We start from the raw sequence: 21826 nt of genomic DNA, 5'->3' as shown, positions 1-21826 counted from the left end.
ACATGAATGTAATTAGTCTAAATAATCACCAAAGATTTAATAGGAGCCAGACCACCCAGAGGCCAAATAGCTGGCAGTGGAGCAGGGAAGGTTTGTTCGCTCGCTTTTGTAACACTTGCTAATGAAGTGAGGTCGGATAGCAAAGCAAACACCCTCTGCTAGCATGTCTCCTGGGAACGCTGTATGTTGTGGGAAGCCCCACGTCCCTTGAAGCCAAGAACGTTCTCTCAGGATAGGCAACATGTGCTACTACCATCACTGCTTTTAATTTATCACCGCCTGGAAAGCCTCTGAGCCCCAAAATAAGCTCCCATCCCAACCAACCATGACTGAAAACACTCCTCACATGGCAAGCAGCTAGCCACTGAGGCTGCGACCAACAGCTCATGGCTAAGCGAGTTCACCCACACGCCCGGGTGAACCAGCGGGCTTGGAGCACGCAGCAGCGCTCAACTGCTTCCAGAGGCTTGAAGCGACACTCCGCGTTGTAGCCTTCCTTCCGCCATGCTCACCCACCATTCTTTGGATCTTGCCCGCTAATTATAGAGCTGACAAACACACCCAGCTGGGGACATTCAAGTTGTTGGGAGCAGCATTGTGGCAGGACCATCGGTTTTTCTGGATGAGCAGAATTTCCTCAGCCAGGGTGGTCACTGAGGCTGCTGATTGCGCAAACTGCCTCAAACCCATGTTCTGCCGACAGAGCAAGACCTGAGATTCCCCAAGACAGGTCTGTGTTGCAGTTAGAGACCTGGGAGAAAGCGCTTATTTCTCCAAAATACCGAGAAGTGGTTATTTCTGTTGTCTTAGGGGTAGGAGTGCAGCAGACCCCTGTTTCTGGGAAGACAGGAACAGTCTTTGGAAATCCCTGCTGGAGCCAGCAGCAGCCCCTCAGTTCAAAGCTCCTTTCTTTAGGCCTTGAATTCTCGGCCATAAAGTCTCTGAAGAGGTTTTGATAACTTGCCTATCTTTTAGATAAGCAAAGCTTTGGATGAATCCCACACAGTCCTCTATCTACTGCAAGTCCTCATTTGTTTTCCGCTGAGGCACTTGCTGGTTTTCCTCTCCAAGGTGTTGGACAGAAATGTCAAGAGGCTGAAGGGGCGGGACGATTTTCTTTTTCTTTTCTAAGTGCTATGGGGCAAAGTGGTTGAGGGAAAACCTGAGTGATAACTGAGTGAGACAGGTTTTTCTCATGGGAGCTGTAGGTTTACCCCTTATGCGATGAAAAGGAAAGGCAGAGAGGAAAGACAGATGGAAGTTCACCCTTTCAAATGGTTTAAGTTGGGGGAATTTTAAACCAGCAAATTCTGTGTATTTAAATCTGCAGGGACCGGACTGCAGGATCTTCAACTAAGCAAATCTGCAATCTGAGTACATAAGCAGAGCCTAAAGAGAGACATTTCTAATTTCTGCAAGCTCTTTCTAGACAGCCTTGTCCAGGGAAAACTGATAAAAAGGAAGGGGAAAAGAAAAGAAGTGAAGGAGAACAGCGACTGGAGAGAAATTTCCTGAAACAAATCAGCAGGAAATAGCCATAGCCTCTCTCCCTGCAATGCCACACATCCCAGGAGGTCCTCGCAGGTGGCCACCAGCCCAGAGACAGCCAGTTATGCCCAGGTTATTTATTTTTCTCACTTTAGCAGTATCACGTATTTAATGTTTTAAAAAATAGTATCTTCTTTTATCTGTGGCAGGATACAAAGCAAGAAGCAGCTTCCTAGAGCAGCCAGGCAGAAGGGAGCTGGCAACCTGTGCTGGGTCAGGAGGGTAGGAAGATTAAAAGGAGATGGGATTTTGCTTTGTCCTTCACGGAAGACTTTATCCCCTCCAGATACACAACAGAAGCTTGGAGGTTGGCCGACAATGGCCTTCCTGTCTCTCAAAGCTGCTCCTGGGTCATGCACAGGGCAAGCTGTGCCCAGCGCAGCCCCGTCCTCTGCCCCAACTGCAAACCCTGCCGCCAGCCCCTGCTCCCCACACAGCCCACCCACCCGGGGCAGCACCGTCAGGACGCATGTCCCTGCTTCCCTGGGTGGCACTCACCCCTGCGCCAGCCCTGGCTTCTCGCCACTGCAGGGGGATGCTGATCAATTAGCGCACAACAAATAATTAAGCTGATGAATGTCTCTTTTTCCCGCTTGCTGACTGCAGTTGCCTCGAATTTATGCCCAGAATATGACTGAATTTATTCGTTGCCATTTGTAGCATTCAAAAGAGGTCTTTAATGATTTCTTTTAAGCTCTCTAGCCTGACTGTGAATAGTGCAGGGCAAATAATACTCATTATTTCCTATCTAAGCAGCAGCACTGATTAGTCGGCGGTTGGTCAGATAAGTCACACTGCTCTGTTCCCTCCTCACTGCAGAAATGCACAAGGTCATTTGCTGCAAATGCTCAAATGCAAAGGGAAAACATGGCCTAAGCGAATACTGCATGCAAGTCTCTTGTGCATTTTCAGGGCAACAAAACAGGAGCATGCAAAATCTCACATTAAGTAAGAGAGCTCAGAATTAAAGTGAATAAAGGTTGAATAATTTTGCTTTCACGCAGCCTGGTTCACAGCACTGTGTGCAGCTGAAAGTGCGTTTGGGAGGGTAGTGGGGTTGCAGTGAAACTTATGTCTTGACAGTTTGCGGACATTAAAGATCTGAAGCCAGCTCTTACTTGCCTGTTAACTCCTGAATCTTCACATGATGCAATGTTAATCTTCAGCCCTTTCCTAAAATAATGTGTGGAGTTGCTATGTTCTGTTAAATGTGAACCATGTGTCACCTCAGCAATGGCTGCAACGGTGAAAAGATGATAAATCTAAAGCTTGTAAAATGTCCTGTGACATTCTGGGAGAAAAACAGGTGTGGCATAAATGTTAGACATTTATGGATAAACTTGCAGGGGCTTTAAAAGACTGACACATCTGCCACATAGTATGTAACCCTGAAAGAAAAGGAGCAAAGCAGCCTCTTTCATGTGTCTTGCTCTTTCTACAACCGTATGAAAATACATCCTCATCTGGTATTGGAATTAACAGAGCTGGACTCACCCCTCCCTATGTCTCCTCCAGGTTTTTGGCTTTTACACCCAATGTGTATTTTAAAACTGTGCCTTTTTAAGTAGGTGGCAAACTGTGCTGGAAGGATTTGGTATGCGGAGTATTTTTATTCAGCTCCCTTTTCTCTCACCTTTCATTGTTTTTCCCTTTGGAATATCTCCTGTAACGCTCCACTCATAAACCTCTTCAAAGGGAGGGCTGTATTTGAACAGCCTTGCCTGAAATCTGGTCTCAGTCAAAGGCCTCAGACGGGAAAATAACTCGCAGAGCTGAGACTCGCGGCCCCACGGCTGCTGCCGCAGGTGTCGGCGGCCGCTTTGCAGGCAGAGGTGCTGCCTGCCACCTCTTCGGCTTTGACACCGCAGGCCCGCCGGCTGGGTTATTATTCCCCCCTTTACCCTATAAATGTAATAAATTGGGACTTAGCATCTTGCTTTTGGCATGGAAGGTCCAAGGAGAAGGTGGTTTTCTCACTCCTCCCGAGTGCCTTGTTCAGTTCCTGGGATGTTGTTGGTGTTTTGGGAGAGAGGAGAAGATTTTGGAAGCTGAATGTGAGCCGAGGAAGTGATGGGCTCTGTGGTTAAGCCCTCAAACCTTGTGATCTCTAGGATGGATGTTTCTAAAGTACAAACTAGGGCAAGTCTAGTTCCCCCAGTCACAAAGATACAGTTCCCAGTGAAGTCGGTGGAAGCAGACTTATCTCCAAAAAGCTACAAAACCTCCCCCTCCATGGGGGAAATGCATCAGATGCGTGACCTGTCTCTGAACCACTTACCCTTTGCATTGGGCAGGTTTACCACAGAAACCAGTTACTGACTGGGCTACAAAGTGCTTTCCCCCTCTTGGGTGGTCACTTCATTTCTGGGTGGCAGTGAAGCAGCAGATATTTTGAGCGTGACTCGCCTGGCTGGTAAGTGCTCACGACTCTGTGCAGATCCCACTCTGTCTCAACTCCCTGCCCAGCAATAAATTCTGTTCCCAAACCTTAATCCTACCCCTCTCCCCCTCAATTCGGCACTCACATCCCTTGTGTTTCAGTCCTGTCCCCACCCCAGCAATACATTGTGCCCTTAGCTCCTGTCTTGATGGGGCTGGTTTGGGTCGGTCCCCTCCCAGCCACCTCACTTCCATCCCTCTGGCACCTCTTGGGATTTTTCATCCCCTGCTCTGAAGCCTGGAGGCAGGGAGATAAAGTTTCCCAGGCAGGCTGTTGTAGGAGGAGAAGATCTACGCCATGCTGAGCTACCGGGCACTTCCAGCTCTGTCCTCCCAGCTGGTGGGCCTGTGAGGCCAGTGAGCAAGCTGTGCTTGCCCTTGAGCTGCTCCTCCCAATCAGATGGAAAATCAGCCAGAGATAGGAATCTCTTCTTGGAGATGACACTGAAGACTGAAGATGACACAGACAGCCGCTGCCTGTCACCCCGCTAGTCTCTGCAGTGGTCGTTTCAGCAGGGATCCCCATACGGGCTCTCCATGCCCTACTTCACCCTTGGGGGGGTGAGAAGATCACCTGCCTGTGCTTCCCTCCCAGCACATGGCTCGCAGGGCCACTTGCAAAAGAAAACAGCAATACAGGGGAAAATTTGTTCAAAAAAAGCACCTTTAGGAAAACTACCTCTTCCCCCACCTCTTCCCCAATTGAGAAGTTAACTCCTTCCACTTGCCAAGACGTGTCCACCTCCCTTCTCCAGTGTTCCCAGATGAGCCAGAGACAGCCCACAGTGCTGTACTTATCAGACATCTTTGGCTGAACCAAGGAAAAGAAGCCTCCAACCAAAGCTGTCTTGGAAAGGACTGTTCCCTGCAGAGAAGTCTTTTGTCCCTCAGCTGCAGTAGCAAGGACCTTCCTCCTCAGATGGGCGAAATGGATGATGTCATATGCTGAGCCCAAGCTCCCTTGAGCTTTGTTATTTATTAATATATATCAGATACTTAACATAGCTGGATTTTCATTCTGATCTACACTCACATTTTGAAGACAAGGTAAAAATCTCACACAGCAGAGGCTAAAATGTTCTTTTCTTTTTTTGGGAAACAAGTTCAAAATTTGTCCTGGTTAGAAACAAATGAAATGTCGTACTGCTTCAAACACAAGTCTCTAACAGTGGCCAGAAATGGGTGTTAAAGAAGCATAAAAGTAGGGGATGTGTGGAAACAATGAGAATGAATGAATGTCTCTGACTACCTTATTTAAGAACCTGCCTTGCACAGGTATAAGGCAAGTTATGATGGGAAACACACATGCAAATCAAGAGAGAACTTCAAAACGAACCAACAAGAACTCAGTGCCTGTGGTGAGCTGGTGCCTGGACTGAAGGTCCTTCTGAGACCTTGGACCAGCTATTCTAGCAATACAGCTATTCTAGCAAAAATAATTTTTTTCCAGGCGCAAAACAGCACTCACCAAGGAATTCCCAGTGAAAAGATGAAGGGGCATCCCTACCTTTTTGGTCTTGACTGTTGAGGCACAGCAGTCCCCACCATCATAGTTGCAGAAGGCTCGGTTGTTGATGGAGTCACAGTAGTTGTCCCCCATGAAAGGCTGAAAAAAGAAAAAGCAGAAAAAGGCTGAGAGCATGAACATGGATAAAATCTGAAACAGTATGTCAGAAGGAAAACATGAAGACTTGAAGGAGCCATACAGTTTGTAACATTACCAAATGCCCTGAAAAGCAAGAGATAATTATTCCCCTCTCCCTTCAAAGCAGACAGAAAAAAAAGGACATTAGATGGAAGGGAAATGAGCCCTTGTTGGCTCTTCACATCCCACATAAGATGATGCTTCAGGAATATTAATTGGACTAGGCCCAGAGACAGCATCAAGGCATCTAAAATTGTGGCACCTTTTGATAATTTTAAGCTAACCTTTCAAAACTATGTGGGATAAGAAGAAGGTTATGTATAGCAGCAAAACTGGCTTACTTTTAATAGCTGTACTTTCCACCACAGTTCTCCTAACTATGCAACAAGTGTCAGCAATGAGGGCACAAAACCTATCACAAAGAGAAATGGAAGTGGTCTGAGCTCAGCACAGGGACCACGTGCTCTTGCTCTCCGACCAGCAGTGACTGCGTGTGACCTTGGCCATGACACGTAATCTTCCTCCGCTCCACAGCTCGGCGCTGGGATAATGGCAATTATTCAGAGGAACGTTGTGGAGAGCTATTAAGTAAAATTCATAAATCACCTTGAAAAAGAAAATGTGGTCACTAGTCTGTGCAATGTGATCACTAGTCTATGTGCTGCACAGGACCTGAATAATAATCATGATTCTGAAGAAAAGGCTTGAAGTCTGGTTTTTCATTACACATTGGAGCCCTCTTGGTCAGTAAGTAGAGAAGTCTTCCTTGGAAGTCAAAACTGTGCCTGATGCTAAAAAAGGCCCGTGCCAGGTATGAGAATCCCAAGCAGCAACGAAAGCGCAGAAAAATGGATGCTCAGAAGAGAGCACGGCCATTTCTCTGTAACGCTTCTTACATGCACAGGCTCATGGGGCCATTCCCCTTTTATCTGCTCTTTGGAAAATTCATTTATTCTGCACTGAGAAAAACACACCAGGGACTTTCCTACAAGAAGGCATCATTGCAGAGCAGGTGGGGAGGCTTGTGGAGGTTTCCTGGGAGGATTTCGCATCAATTGCAGTACCAGAGTCTCCCTGATGATGGATACCTGAAGAACCAGCCATGAGAGCTTGTCGTGCTCTCCCCAGACAGAGCCACGGCCATGCTCATCAGTACTGAAACGGACCTTGTGGAGTCGTCTGGACTCAGGCTTTTACTGTTGACATTTTGCAAATTTTAATATTTCTGTCAGGTTATAGGAAATCCAGGTAATGATGGCACTATTGGGCCACAGCAGGACTACCAGGAGGTGACTGACTCATTGGGTGTCACTTGTTTAGCTGCACGAAAATACTGCAAATGCTGACAAGGAAATCAGAGTTACAGGGTGAGGCTCCTATGCCTGTAAACTGGCTTAACTCCATTGACTTCCACAGAGATTGGCTTATTTATACAAGCAAAGACTTTGACTTGCAAATGCCCTTCCAATTTAATTAATATGCTAAGAGTTAAAAAGGAATGATTTATAAGTGGATGGAGAGATATTTTTATGCCAACCTGGTCATATTCAAAAACGTGCACTTTGTGCAAACTCCAGGGAAGTTTTGTAGGCTTCTCCATGTTTCCCTTGTATTGCCTGCTTGTCAAGAAAGGCTTGGCTTTAATTTTCCATGTCTATGCCTGTATCCTACAGCTATGAACACTGGAAAAACAGTAAAAGAAACTTGTGGAAGAATTTGCCTTTCACTCACACTGGCACAGAGTAAGCAAGTCAGTCCTTTGGAGGAGAAGAATGGGACAAATAGCATCTATTCTCATTTGGTACCAAAATCCTCATTTTGGAGGCCTGGCTGTGGAGCGTGAGGTCTTTATAGGTCTTCATTCATATCTTACCGCTCCTATATTTTTGGAAGACTATACAGGTAGTCCAGAGGGACTAGTTTTCTACTGACACACATCAGTTAGCTGCCGAGAAGTACGGGGCTGACTCATAAACCTCTATTCCTGCCACTAGGGAGCGACAAAAAATCACATTGAAGCAGCAGTCTGGGTTACCACTGCGATCGCCAAGAGTAAAATAATGCCCTGCTTACAGCCTTCTGTTCAGGGAACCCTCCCTAACGCTAAGGATATTAATATATTAGGGGTTGTTATTAGCTTAATGGCCCAGTATTATTGACCTCCTGGCTTATTAGTCCCTGTTTCCATAGTCATGAAAAAAGGTTTGGTGAAGATGGCATTTCTTCTGAAATCTTAATGCCAGAGAACGAGCTCTGGCCCATTTGTGGATCCTGGAAGCAACATGCTCTAAAAACGATGCTGGAGGCCATTATCAGTCGTCTGGGCAAAGCCTTCCAAGATGATAGATTGTGATGCAGTGACACTGCTGAATGAATGATGAAAAGAAGAAAGTTCCTATTGATGCAGAGGGGTCTGGCAATTAACAGTGATGGAAGAGAAGAAAATGCTGAGAAAAAGCATGTCAGTAATAATGGCTTCTGGTAAATTATTACATCATTGCAAAGTTTGCCTCAGTAACAACTATCCTTAAACAGCAGGAGAATGGATACCCAATGGCGCATCAGCACCTGAATGGCATTTCTTAATGGTCGCTGGATGTTATTTTAGCTGTCTTTGGAGAATAGGGGCGCCTAGCCAGCCTGCATGAATGCAATGCGTGAGATGGCTTATGACATTCAAAGCACTGACAGCAGAATGCTTTTCATTTAGGGAACAACTAGACAGAAACTATTACATTGTTGGAGAGTTATTACCCTCTTGGGCCCAACATTTGTATGCGAAGGAAACCTGTCTTTCACTTCAAGACAAATCACATCGCACAGCAATGTGGTGTAGAGTTTCGTGTCAGATTTAGGAATTCTGTGCCATGTTCTGCCACTCCGGGCAAATAACTTCAATGCGCTTTTAAAATCGGGTTACTGGGTGCTAAGAGGACAGTGCTGCAGAAAGTCAGGAGATATGGGGTCAAGTCACAGGTCTTCCACTGCCCATCCATGTAACCAAAGCAGCCTCTGCCTGTGAGCTACCCCATTTCTAAAATGGGCACGAAGCTTCCCAGCCTTACAAAGGTACCACAAGGATTGACTTCTTGATGGAGACTGTATGTGCACCATGACCCAGAGAGAAGTGCTCCAGCCCTCTTTAACCACTGGAAGCATCTTAAGACTTCTCAGACTTTTCAAAGACTGTTACTAGCAGAAACAACACCCTTCAAAATACTTGCTTTATTCAAGTAACACACAAGACTGTAAAATGCATCACAGCTGAAATTTAACTGGATTTTTCTGATTTTTTCTTCTGGTTCAGATGGAGGTGCACAGGGGAGGGATGTGTGATTTGCTCACTGTCCAGCTGTGCTGTCCACTCAGTGGTATCATTTCAGCCTCTGGCTCTCCTAAAGTTTATCTGCACACACCAATGCCCCAAGCCTTGCCATCCTTGGAAAGAAGTGGCCCCCTAATAAGATATCAGAATCAAGGAAAAACAACTGAAGGTTTTTGCAACTTCTCAGAAATTGCCGGATCCTGGGAAATTCTGACAGTCTACCAGTGTTGTTGAGCTAATTGATCATTTAACTCCTGTGAGAGTCACCCAACCATTGGCTCTAGGAAAACCACCGATTTAACTACTGTCAGAACTGACACAGGAGATCACAGTCTGTTTGATAGGACAGTCAGGGCAAAAGCCTGTTTGTCCCCTTGAAAAACAGCATTTACAGTCCACGTGACTGCAGCAAATATTACCATAACATTTAAGAGAGCAAGCACGGACCACCTGAGCTAATGTGAAAGCTCACCTCACAGCCTTTGACACAATGAATGAGGGAAGGGTGAGGGTACCACTTGAGTCCCGCCGTGCAGACAACGCTCTGGAGGGAAGAAGAGAAAAAAAAAAAAAACAACAGGTTAAGACAAAGAAATCAGTGTACAGAAAGTCAGTGTGCTGGCTCCTATGGCTCTCCTGTACTTAACCAATGAAGTTCAGTTCCTAACACCTCTTGTGTTCTCAGGATCTGGCTGTCCTCCAGGTATTTACAAGAAGTGTTGGACTTGACACTTGCAATAACAGAACATTTGAGATTAAAATAATATTTAAGGTTCTCCTAAAATGTCATGTCCAATATTTCACTCATGGTGGGGGAACGTGGCAGGGAAAGGCAAAGGCACAGGTCCACTGTCCTGCTCTTGGGTAGGGGGAAAAGAGTTTAGGAATTCATTTAGGGATTTCTTTGGTGCTGCAAAGTGTTGCTCTCTTTCGCTGCCCATAGTACCTGTGCTTCTTGAAGATGGAAACAGCTAAAGGTGGACTTTCAGATACATTTTCACACCATCTAAAATAAAAGCACCTCCCATTACACACCTTCAGAATAACCCCTAGATAGGATAGCATTATCTGCTACATTTTACAAGCTTTAAAATAATTTCCGTACCAACACTGTTTAGGGATTTTCCACAAGAAAAAAGTTGGAGTGCCTAGTTTTGGGCAAAAATGATGTCTAGCCTACTCAATGATGACACACCCAGGGCAGCCATTGTTTGCCTGTAGACATAGAAACTTAGATGGTAAGAGTGGATGAAAAGTTTGGCCAGTCTGTGGAGATGGTGGTTCAATACCACGGAGGTCTAGGAGATGGGACTCCCATCCATTCACCAGGACATCAGGCACAATGTTCATTTTGGGTTATTGTCCATGGATAATGGACACTACAATGTCCAGTGGGGCAAGATGAACACATCGGCGCTCACCCAAAGACAGGGGTCAGGGTTGGATGGAGGCCTGGGGAAGGAAGGGATTAACATTTGGGAAGACCTGACGCACAAGCCATCCCTTCCCCTGTTTATTTGAGGGCTAATTTAATCCATCTGCAGGGGAACCTCAGCATGTTTTCACAGTTTCTGTCATTTGAGGCTTACCTGGCGTGTGCTAGAAAAAGGACTTTTATACTATCTGACTTGGGCTGTTTATCTTTCCGATGCTCTCGGATTTTCCACTATTAGTCAAGCCCGGCTTGCCCCACCTGCCTCGCAACAGGGCCCGTCTGTGTGAGTGAAGAAGTGGCCGGGTGAGGGGGGAGGACATTGTTTATCCCCTGGGAGGGAGGCTGCAAGGTGCTGGGGCCCTGTGGTGTCAGACGTTCCCCCATAGCGCTCTTGACAGACAGCTGGAGATTTCCAGGCCGTTGCCTGCCACAAATGGTGAGATTTTTTTTTAATTTTTTTTTCCTCTTCTGTTTATTGCACTTCAGAGGGAGAAGAAAGGAAACTTTTCTAGGTTTCAAAATAAACAAGGCCAGTCAACAGACTGGGAGGGGGGGGAGTAAAGGAAACAGTTCAAGAGCATTTGACCCAAGAATTAAACCAAAGTAGAAAAACTCAGGCATTTGCCTCCCATATTCAAGGCCAGCCAGACAATAAGTAGAAGTACACTTCTAAAGAGCATCTCATATTCCCCTGGTAAGAAGCATCAAAACCTCTCAATATGTGTGAATGTGTGTGAGCATGTGGTGCTAACAAAAGAAGCCGAATAGCCCTGAAACAGGTTCTTAAGAAAGGAGGTTTCCAAGTGAGAGCAGCCCCTTGCAGAAGATGCACTGACTACTCTCCCAAACCTCTCAGTATTAAAAACCCAGCACCTTCCCTTAGAGGAATGGATGGAAGGTGAAGCCTTTGCTAGGACAGTGCTCTCCTTGGAGCTCTCACTCAAGGTCATCTTCAATCCCAGAGGCTGCACAGCCTTGGGCTGGACGTCCTCCAGGGAAAGGGAGCACAGCCCCGGGTCCCTCTCCATAGTGTAGGAAAGCCAGCTGACCTTGTGCTAGACTGGGACATGCACACTGCTCGAGTGGTACCTGCCAGCGGCTTAGTCCTCGTTACTTTGTCCTCTCCTTGGATCATAATTTGCTAGTAGAGTCCATTAGAGCTACTCTGGCTGAATTCAATCCTGCTAACATTCATGGAGCTGGAAGCAGAGTACGCCCAGAGAATGGCCCTCGGCCGTGGTCCTTGCTCCTCTTGCTGGTTTTCCAAACCCTGAATTCCCACCGCCCCAGCCTGTTTATACCCTCAGGCTGCTGCTGTGGTGTGTGCGGTGCAATGGGATGGGAGAGGGGGTGTGGGGAGAGAGAGACTGGGTTGAAAAATTGAGAAATTGGGGATGATTTGGGTTGCTGGGCATTGTTCCTGCCTCTTGCCATACAAACAGGCACACAGGTACCATAGGGTTCCACATGGGGCAACTGAGATAAACAAATGTATAAAAAGCAAGCAAGGAAGGGTATAGGCAGCACTACTGCAGGACGTGACCGGAATCTGATGGCATCAGTGTGCACAGAAAGGAAGGTGGACTCACAAGGCCAACAAAGGATGCAGTAGGAGGGGAGTGGAAGGACCACATCTGACACGTGCCAGGCAGTGCACAGGGGATAAAGCCCATCCGGCTGCTGTCTCAGTGAGCCCCGTCCCTTCCCTGTGCTGGTACGTGCTCCCAGTCGCGGCAGTGACATATGTTGCCCTCATGGCCCCAGCTCCCCTCGTACATCAGTTTCTGCAGCACAGCTGCCCTCCCGCGCGGGCCATGCTGTGCAGCTGGGTGTATTGACTTTGGTCCTGTCCCCATCCCAGAAACGCCATCCAGCCACATCTGTGGTTTGGTGGCCGTGACTCCATCTGCTGCGAGGGGAGAGGAAGCTGGGATGAGCTCCCACAGTAGGTAACAAAGAGCCAAGAAAGCAAATCAAGCTGTCATTTTCTCCTTGTGAGGGAAGACCTAGTGCCTCCGGTCACAGCGCTTCCCTCCCACGGTGGGACTAACACAATGATGTCAACCATTTGCGGGCTGTGGGGGGATTAGGTTTCCCCAAGAGAGGCCAGCGGAGAGCTCTCCTCCACCTTAGATGGGTCAAGTGTCCCCCAGGGCTAAAGCCCAGGGACTGGCATCTACTGGTCTCAGCTAACTCTCTTCTCAGGCACTAAACGAACATGACAATTAACCGTGGGCTTAATGTGGTGGTGGTGAGGGGATCGGCCGCTGCTGCCAAGGGAGGGGAGACACGGTGCTTTGCGGCTGTTTCCTCCTGTAGCTACAGATGGGGTGGGAACTCCTGCCCTCCCAGGCGCTGAGCTGCAATAAGTCATTCCACCGCTCCGTGACTCAATTTCCCTGCCTGTAAAATGAGCCCAACACTCACAGAAAGGGGAGAGGGGAAGGAAGGAAGGAGGAAAACTGCAAAGCTTAAATGAATAAAGGAGTATTTAAGGCGAATTCCCATTTCTGGACATCCAAAAGCTCAGGGCTTGCAATGTGCATGGGAAGATGCATCACCAGCAGTCGGGCAGCGTCCCAGGCTTGCGGAGGGGCCATGGCCCCGATGGTATGTAGGGTTGGGGCATGCCAACCCTTTCGCAGCTGTCCCAAGCATGCACGTGCTTGTGCAGTATTTGGCCTGTTCCTGCTCAGCACAAAGGCAAGGACCCAAATTCAGACAACCTAAGAAATTAGGTGTCTGCCTTGTTTCTCTGCAGTCAATGGGAAAGAGCTGTCAAGCTGTCTTGCTGAGATATTTCACTTTTTTCTCTCCACTGCCTGCATAGTCAGTCTTGGCAGCTCTATCTATAGGTGTCTTCAACAGCTCGCTGCCCCTTGCACATGCACGGTAAATGGGAAATTGTGGGAACAGCAATGGTTGCTCTGAACACAGCCCACTGCAGAACAACAGACACACAGAAGATTTCAGGTGATTTTTTTTTTTTTTCCTGCTGAAAATACTGATTTGGAAGACACTGCCAACTTACACTGATTTTGGCAAACTGTTTCAGACCCAACAAAGCAACTCAGCCTAAACCAATTCTGAAAAACAGTAATATTTAGACATTTTTTGAAATGAAATATCTGTTGTTGCTGTTCCTTTGAGAGGACGTTTCATTTCTAAGTTTTTTTCATTTTCATTAAACAAAAAGTTTAAAAATTCCTTGGAAATGAAATGTTATGTTATGTTCAAACCAACATGTTTTTTCTCCAATTTTTTGGTTCACCAAAAATCACAACAACAAAGTCACTTTGATTAGGAGAAAACATTTTTTTAAAAAAATTTGACAGAACTTTGAGTGAACTGAAAATTCAAATGATTTGCAGAGCTCTTCTCTAAACAACCCCCAGAGGAAGGATGGTTCCCTCTTCCCACTTTGCTTCCACAACAGCTGTTGCGTGAGCAGTTACACACAAATATTTTTTTTTCTTGCCGGCTCTCCCTGTGTTTTATCTGTGCCTGTCCTCCCAAAGGTGAGCTCCACAGATCAGTCCTGCCTTTATCTGCTTCTCATACTGCACTCATTTGTATATTACTTGTGCCTGAAATTAAGTAACTAGAAGTGTTTCCTCTGCATCACTGAAGTACTTTGAGATCCACAAAGACTTGCTGTGTAAATGCAACCAGCTGCTTGCTTTACTGGTATGGCACAACAGCAAGCTGTCACTGACCATAAACAGCGACACATATTATTAATGCTATGTAACACATTGCCATGGGGACCTTCCCCTAAGGCATCCCAGTCCCATCTCTCCAGGGTCTTCCTGGACCCACCAGCAGCAGCATTTTCCCCAGTGGCACCCCATGAGGCACCGCTCCCTGGGGGTGACATCCCCTTATCTGGAGAGTTGAATAAGATGGATGTTTTACAGCTACGAAAAATACCCCCTCCAGCATGTCTCAGCATCATCTCACTCATCTCCTAAAGGCTCCCCTCCATCTCCCAACACAAGTTTTCAAGCCCAAATCTCACCCTCTAGTTAAAAAGTCTTTGTGGGGTCGAACTCGTATCTGCTCACAGCCTCAAGCTCTTGCAAGATCCTCGACATCAGGGCAAAAAAGGTCTTATTTACCACTGTACCCTTGGAAACCATGATTTCTCCTCCATCCCTCACTCCCCTCAACTCCCCCTTTACTACTATATGTTTTCCCTGCTGCCTAATGAGCCCTCCAGAGACCTGCAGGTATAAAACTCGTTACAGCTCCCTCTGCGTACCCGCATCAATAAACGAAGAAGTACAGCAGAGAACGGGAGGGAAGCTGTCACTTTATTTCACCATGAATTACAAAACCACTTTAAAGTCTAGCACTCGGGAAAGGGCCAGTGAGAAATTGCCCCTAATACAGAGATAGGGGTTTTCTTTATGTTTCATGCCAGAAACTTGGCAAAGCCTAGGCTTAGGCAGTAATATAATCTTGGCGTCTGGAGTGAATGGGAAGCTGGGAAGGACACTGCGAGATTGTCGTATTCTCTGGATTTAGGCTCCCCACCCCTTTCCAGGATTTATTCTATTGCTCTGCGTGAAATAGGGAAGTATAAAGGGGCGGAGATTTTTGGAGCAGCTCGCTGTCCACAGCCAAGGCCAGATTGCAAAAATCCCAAACCCTGGGTACATATTTAGGCATGTAGAGAAGCAAAAAGACTGTCAAAGCTGCTCCGGACATGCTGGGGCTGTGTTGGCTGCTTGTTCTCCTCCTGAATGGAGTTCAAGTGTGTAAAACAGACTCCTGCAAAGCCAGGGCCAAGTATGTAAAAGCCGACAGTGTTTGCTCAACCACCACCAGCAACCTGCACCCTGGTGACACGCCATGTGCCAGTGTCTTCCGATGTGCACTTGAGCATGTCCAGATAAACGTCTACACCTGCAGAAATACTGCGTAGGCACAAGCACCTGGTTACACGCATTTCGAGGCAGGAGGGCACATTTGTGTAGATGGCACGAGGGTTTTCAGGAAGAGGTAGATGAGTGTGTCTCCCACTGGTATCCAAGTGTAGGCATGAAACCAAGCAGCTATTCGCTGCAAGTGGCACATGTGTGCAGGGGTGAGCGTGTGTGCAAGGTGCTGTACATGGGTGTGCATGTCCCCATCCAGGCAGACCGATGCCGGCGTGCGCTGGAGGACGCGCAGGACGGAGTGTTGTGTGTGGTTAATGCTGCCTATGCATTTGCAGCAGGCAGGAGGAAGAAGTGGTGACCTCTGGAAGGGGCTGTGCTGAGCAGGCATCTCTTGCATGCGGGCGAAGGGGCGGGGGGAGGACTCAGCCAGCTCTGCTGGTTCGGGAAATGAAATACCCTCTGTATCAGCTTCTTTTGTCATCCAAAAGCAGTGCAGAAAAATCCACCCCTGCCACCCAAAGAATGTAAAATACTGAACAGGAGGAAGAAAATAAAACCTGGCCAGTGCCCTTTCTCTCCCTGTCCATCCCATCTTCCTGTGTAATGAAGCATGTTTCCAGATCAGACCCACAGTGGGTGCGGGGTGGATCTGAGCACACTGATTTGGGGCCTTTACCTTGAACTGACTTTCACTGGAATATCACAGAGAGAAAACAACTCGGAGAGAAAGCCACCACATTACCAGAACAACACGCAGAGACACAACAAAAATCAGGAATTCTTTTCCGAAGGGCAGAATTCCCCATGTATTCCCCTCATTGAACCAACCATGGGTAACGCTATTCACTCACTGCACATAAACATGCAACAAGGGATATAGTTTGTGAAATCGTCAGGCACTGACCTTCACTCTTTGAGGGTTCATCCAGTGCTGGATGTCTTGCACAGTCTCGTTCACGCGCAGGAGGATGGGCTCGTGACTGTGATCCAGACATGAGGTGGTACACTCTGTGCCTGCATGAAACATGGAGAGGATAAAGCTAGAGGATAAAGCTAAAGCATAAAGCAAGCAGCTTCTGACCCTTTCAGCATCCTTCCAGCTGAAGGACAGGATTAGGGCTCATTTTTCCTAAATTGCAATTAGCAGTCAACCATAACTATCACATATCTTCTAGCCGCACATGAAGTGCTGAGTACAACCCTGCATCTCAGCAGGAGATCGTGGGGGTGGCAGATATTCCAGGGCCTCTTTGTATGAGCTGCATATCTAGGTATTTCTCTGGCTATTAACTCCAAGAAGGGGGTCAGGCTTTGCACTTTTCGATCATCAAGAAAATGTGAAGGTTTTTCCATTTCAACTGCTTTTTCAAGCAATGGGACTGATTAAGCAGAGGCTGTCGAACTCATCTCACCTATGACATGACAAAAACCTACTGTTTGATCTGTCAGATTTACAGACCTTCAATAACAATCTTTCGGAGGGTGACCAAGCCTAATGATATTGCAGACAAGCTATCACCTAAGTCCCACAGTCGATAAGAAGTACACAGAGAGGTAATGATGGCTTTGTTCACACATAAACCTGCTTTTTCTCTGATTAACTGTCATGCCCAGTGGGAATCCTGTCCCTTCTTTATTAAAACATGCTGCGATACTCTGCAGCAATATCCCAGAGCCCTGTGGTGACACAACCGTAAGCCCTAGTGTGTTGGACCATTACCATTTCCCCCCTGGAAAATCACTCTTGAATGGCACAGCTGCTGCAAACATGTCATTAGGATTTCTGCACTCCAATCAGCGCTGGGGGAGGAATTAATCTCCGCACTGGTTTGGAGAGCTGAACCTTTGGCTCAACACACACCTCAGCCTGGAAGGGCAGATTAGGTGTCTGAGGAATTACCGAAGGTGTGTGGGATTCATAGTGACCACGACTGGATGCTATTATTTTCCCCACCTGCTTCTGCCTTCTCACGTACTCCCACATGGAGGAGTCAGCGGGAGCAGAGCAGACCTGGGCTGTTGAGCCAGCAAGACAGGGAGAGCTTGGGGTTTGTTTTGCTTTCCCAGCGCAGGTGGTAGTGGCTCCACCGACCCACTGGATGAGGCCCACTGACACCAGCCCCATTGCGAGTGAGTGGCAGGAGAGCACCTTGTCAGAAGGATGTTGATACAAAGAAGAGAAGAGAACCCCAACAACCTGAGCCCAAAACGTGGTGCTGGGTGAGCCTCACAAAGTGTGTGGTATGTCTCCATCTGCTGAGGATAAGAGCCAACGGCTGCTGTGCCCTTGCCAAGCTCTTCCTCCCTCTCCAGTGAGAGCCACACTCTTACAGAGGATCTGGCCCATGAGTTCCTCACCTCCATGACGGCTGCATGGTCCCACCCCAGGATCAGGCCCACTGGACCTTGCATCTGGGAGCAACACGTGCTGCTGGCCACCCCCGCAGGGCTGGGAGAGGACCGAGGGCTGGCAGGCACCCGCTGCGTGGGCAGCTGCAGACCCTCCTGCTTCCAGCACTGAGATGCTCCCCTCCAAACCAGGAATTGGTATTTCTCTCCTTGTAAAAACCTGGCCGGCCCCAGGAGGTAATCTCGTCTCAAGGGTAAAGCGCCTCGCCACATTAAGAGTCGCCACAGCCTGCTCGCTGCTCGCTCTCCCGCGCTCCGCCACGCTATTTACGCTTACGGAAAGGAGCGGGTCGGAATTGTTTTGATATATGATCTGTAATTGGCATCATTACAGAGCGGTGATCTCATCCAGGTCGTGTTCTCCTCCCCGGGGAGGGAACACAAGGAGGCTCGTGGTCCCTCACATGGCTGCAATATAATGAGGGAGCCACGGAACGAGGAAATTTCTCCAAGTTCAAAGGGACAGGCGGAGGGAGGAGGGGGTTGGCAGGGGCTGGGAGTGGGGCTGCAGGAAGGGGCCTCGCAGGTCGGTGTGGGCTGCAGCCCTTACAGCAGGGACACCTCAAAAACGGGGGCTGAAAATACAATATAGTGTATAGAATTCAGTGTGTAGTCTATCCCTCCCTCTGCCTGGGTGACACAAAGCAAAGCTGAGCACAGGAAGTCATCACCCCTCGCAAAGCGACCCCCAGAAGGAACGGGGGAAACAAGTGTCATATCAACGGGGATACTCGGCTGGTCTTATATTCTTTTTGGAGAGACCTGAATTATCCTGGTGCTGCGCTTCCCTGCCAGCTTCCTGCCTTTCAGCCTCTGGGGCATGTGTGTGTGCGTGTGGTTGAAGGAGAGGGACATTACAAAAGCGTAAGAGCAAATGCAGGTACAATCTCTCCCTGTATTTTGAGGACTGGATGTGTCTCTGGCGTACTCTGGCGTGCTGGCTGCCCATTAAAAGCAGCTGGCCGAGAAGGGACACGACAAAACTGTAAGCACTGCAAGGAGCAGGCAATCAGAGCATGTTACATGATGCCTGGCCTCTCAAAGCTTCATGTTTCTTAAAAGCAGTTCCCTGAAAAGCCTCCCGCAGCAGCCTCTCGCTCAGGCAAACAGGTCCACAGGAGAAGGTGACTTCAAGGACTGCAGGCTCCTTCCTTCCTCCCTCCCTCTCATTCCCATCCTCTTCCTCATCTCCTGTCCCAGTGCTCCCCGCTCCCACCTGAGCTGCATGCCCGCGGCAGAGGGCCGGGGTTGATGCACACAAACCTATGCCGTAGCCACCGGCGCACTGCAGCTTCAGGTGGCTGTTGAGCTGCGTGGGCAGCGCGCACTGGCCCTGCATTTCCCTGCAGAGATGAAAGGAGCCGCTCCAGGTGCCATCCTTCCGGCAGTGAATCACGTTGCTTCCACGGCCCTGGGAATGAGAGAAGGAGATGAGGATGGTCACAAAAACAACAGCAAGGACAAGGCTGAGAAGTGAGAACTGGACAGAACTGAGCTGGGAGCAAAGTGCTGCTGCAGCTGGAAGAGTCCCCAGTTGGGGCTGCCAGCCCTGGGGGACAAGACGGAGTTTTTTTCCAAAGAATAAAAAAAGGGAAACCTGCATTGCATACAAACGCCTCTTCTGTGCAATGCAACGTCTTTACAAGGCCCTTGCAGGGTCTCTACCTTAAAATAGACCCACTCCAGTAGCGATAAAGGTGCATTCACCCCATTTGCCTTCTCTCTTGTTGTTGAGAGGTTTGTATTGAATGCAGACAACCTTTTCCCTCTTCCCATTTTCTAACTAGTTGTATCATCTTTGTCTTGAAAAAGAAAGAATCCCCAATGGCCATCTGAAGGAGGAAGGAAAGCAGGACACAAGCAGGGATGCTTAGCAGGGCAGAACGTGCTCTTTAGAGCTTGGCTGCCTTGAGTGACAGCAAACGAAGAGGCTGAGACAGACACGCACAGAGGCAGGTGGAAAGGAGAAAAAAATCCTCTGGTGTGGGAAGGGGCAAGGAATAGAATATGACATTTCCCTTATAGAAAAGATTCTCTGTATGATATTGAAGAATGAATACCAAAGTCCGAGGGGAAATATCATGCCCTTTAGAAACAACAAAGGAGTGCACAGGCAATCTTTTGTCAGATCTATCCTCGTGGCATTGGGGATTTCTGCACAAGCTGTTCTGCAGGATCTGTGAGCCTAACTGCCATGGGATAATGTGGGACATTCAACAGGAGGACGTCTGGTGTGGCTGGGCTCCAAACCTCCCGCGGGGGCCTTGCTGGGTGGGAGAACCATGCAGGATCTCTGCTTCTCCTCACCCATTTTATATGCCAGGCATGTTGCCTGCAATCTACCCACCCTGCTCTTGGATATTGCGCTGGGTATCTTTGGGGATCCTTTGGTGTGCTGTCTGTGCTGGGATCCCAGCAGGGCTGTTGAATTTTTCTTAGGAGCTCTTCCCCACGTCCCACACCCGTTGTTGCACAGGGGTCTGCGCAAGCCCCTGGTACCAGCATGGAAGACTGGGCAGCCTTCAGTGTTAGTCTTGTCCTTAATATCTTAATGCTTTTTTTTGCTCTGCTTTATTGATGAGCACAATGTTTAGTGAGATGCAAAGTGGTCGTATTGGCAGACTACTGCGTGGGACCTGCTTCCCCTTCTCTAGACATCTGGCCATTGCCAGAAGTAATAAGAAATCATATGAAAGGATAATGGACCAGATGGACTCAGGGTGTGATCCAGCTTGGTGACTCTCACCTAAGGGCCAGTTTGGCAGAGACTGATTAATTTAGACCTGACTGTTCATATGATTTGTGCACAATATTCAGAAATGGAAGACCTTTGCTCTGGGTGCCAGGGGAGGTACCTGCTTAAATGACCATTACGTTCCTGGTGATTAAGAGATGCCATATGTACAGCTGAGTAATGATCTTTCAGCATGGTGACAAATTCAGGAAGAGATTGCTAAGTGATAATTGAGCACAATTTGCTGTTTTAGCAAGTGTGGTGCACTTCCATTGCAATTTGCATGCCAGGGTTCAAGCATGATTTTTAAAGGTGAACCATGAAACCTGATTTATGTTCCTAGAGCTGGCTGTGCTTGAGGGTACTATTGTACAGTTTCTGCAACATACTCAAGAGTTCCCAGGATATCCATTGCTATAGTAACATACTGTCCATCATTCCCTGACCTGCAAAATCTCTTGTGAAAATCCCTGCTGAGTTTCTTGCTTGGATGCAATGTGCATTATCACCTTATATAGCTGAGAGAGACTTAGTGGGGTTTAATCCTTAAATAATTAACACCTCTCAAGTGGCTCTGGCTTGTGCCAGGAGTCCTCCCTCTTTTTCTGTAGTCTATTTTCTGGGATATCTGGAAATACCTTTCTCTGCAAATCCCTTTCTCAAGATGTTATCTGCTCCTTTGCTCAAGGTGCTTTCGCAGCTGAACAGTCACTACACTCTTCCTTTCAGTGAATAGAGACATAGCTGTATCTCTCACTTTCCAGAGCTCACTTCACTATTGCTGTAACCCTGATTCCACTGCTTGCTCCTCTCCATGTCCAGCTCATTTAAAAGCAAACACAAACCCATTATACCAGTTGCCACTACCCTGGTGGCCCCAGTTTCCCTGCACTGGCAGCAGTGGTACATGTCTTCAGCCACATTGACCAGTGGTAGATGCACAAAGCCACAGATGTTGTGTCCCAGAGCTCCCAACCAAACTCTGCCCACGTGTGCAACTTTGCATTTTGCGAGGCTCATAACCTCATGTAAGTCTTATGCAAGGAAACCTTTTCCAGGTGCCCTGATGAAAAACCCAACTCTGCCTGTTGTCCCTGTGAGGAGGGCAGGCCAACCTGGCAGGGAATGGGGCAGCAACTGGCTTTTGGAGCAGGTATCAGAGGTGTCTTTCAGATCATTGGCTCTAGGGCAGGGTTGGCCCCTTTTTAGTATGTCCTCAGGATCTGGAATGATATTAAAAGGCCTTTGACAGAGCACGCCCTGCTCTCTGCAGTGCATGTAGTAGCAGCAGCTTCTACAACCCCACTTTCTCTTCCCAAGCGTATTAAGCAGCAGCAGCACTTCTGGGAGGCATTACTTATCTCACAAACTATAATTACCTCTGGTGAGGAAAACTAAGCATTTCAAA

At 47.9% G+C, this 21826-nt stretch overlaps 1 protein-coding gene across 1 annotated transcript in view; it reads right to left on the bottom strand.

Moving 5' to 3' along the window:
- PAPPA (pappalysin 1) overlaps positions 1-21826 on the bottom strand; it is a 183259-nt gene that overhangs the window by 12040 nt on the left and 149393 nt on the right. The window contains exons 18-21 of the mRNA XM_074846175.1: positions 18948-19095; positions 16180-16289; positions 9430-9501; positions 5495-5593 (exon numbers count right to left, since the gene is read on the bottom strand). Of these exons, the coding sequence (XP_074702276.1) occupies positions 5495-5593; positions 9430-9501; positions 16180-16289; positions 18948-19095 (429 nt within the window). The remainder of the gene's footprint in view (positions 1-5494; positions 5594-9429; positions 9502-16179; positions 16290-18947; positions 19096-21826) is intronic.

The sequence above is a fragment of the Strix aluco genome, chromosome 20, assembly GCF_031877795.1.
Source record: "Strix aluco isolate bStrAlu1 chromosome 20, bStrAlu1.hap1, whole genome shotgun sequence".
NCBI lineage: Eukaryota > Metazoa > Chordata > Aves > Strigiformes > Strigidae > Strix > Strix aluco.
This window is presented reverse-complemented; position numbering and strand designations above follow the sequence as displayed.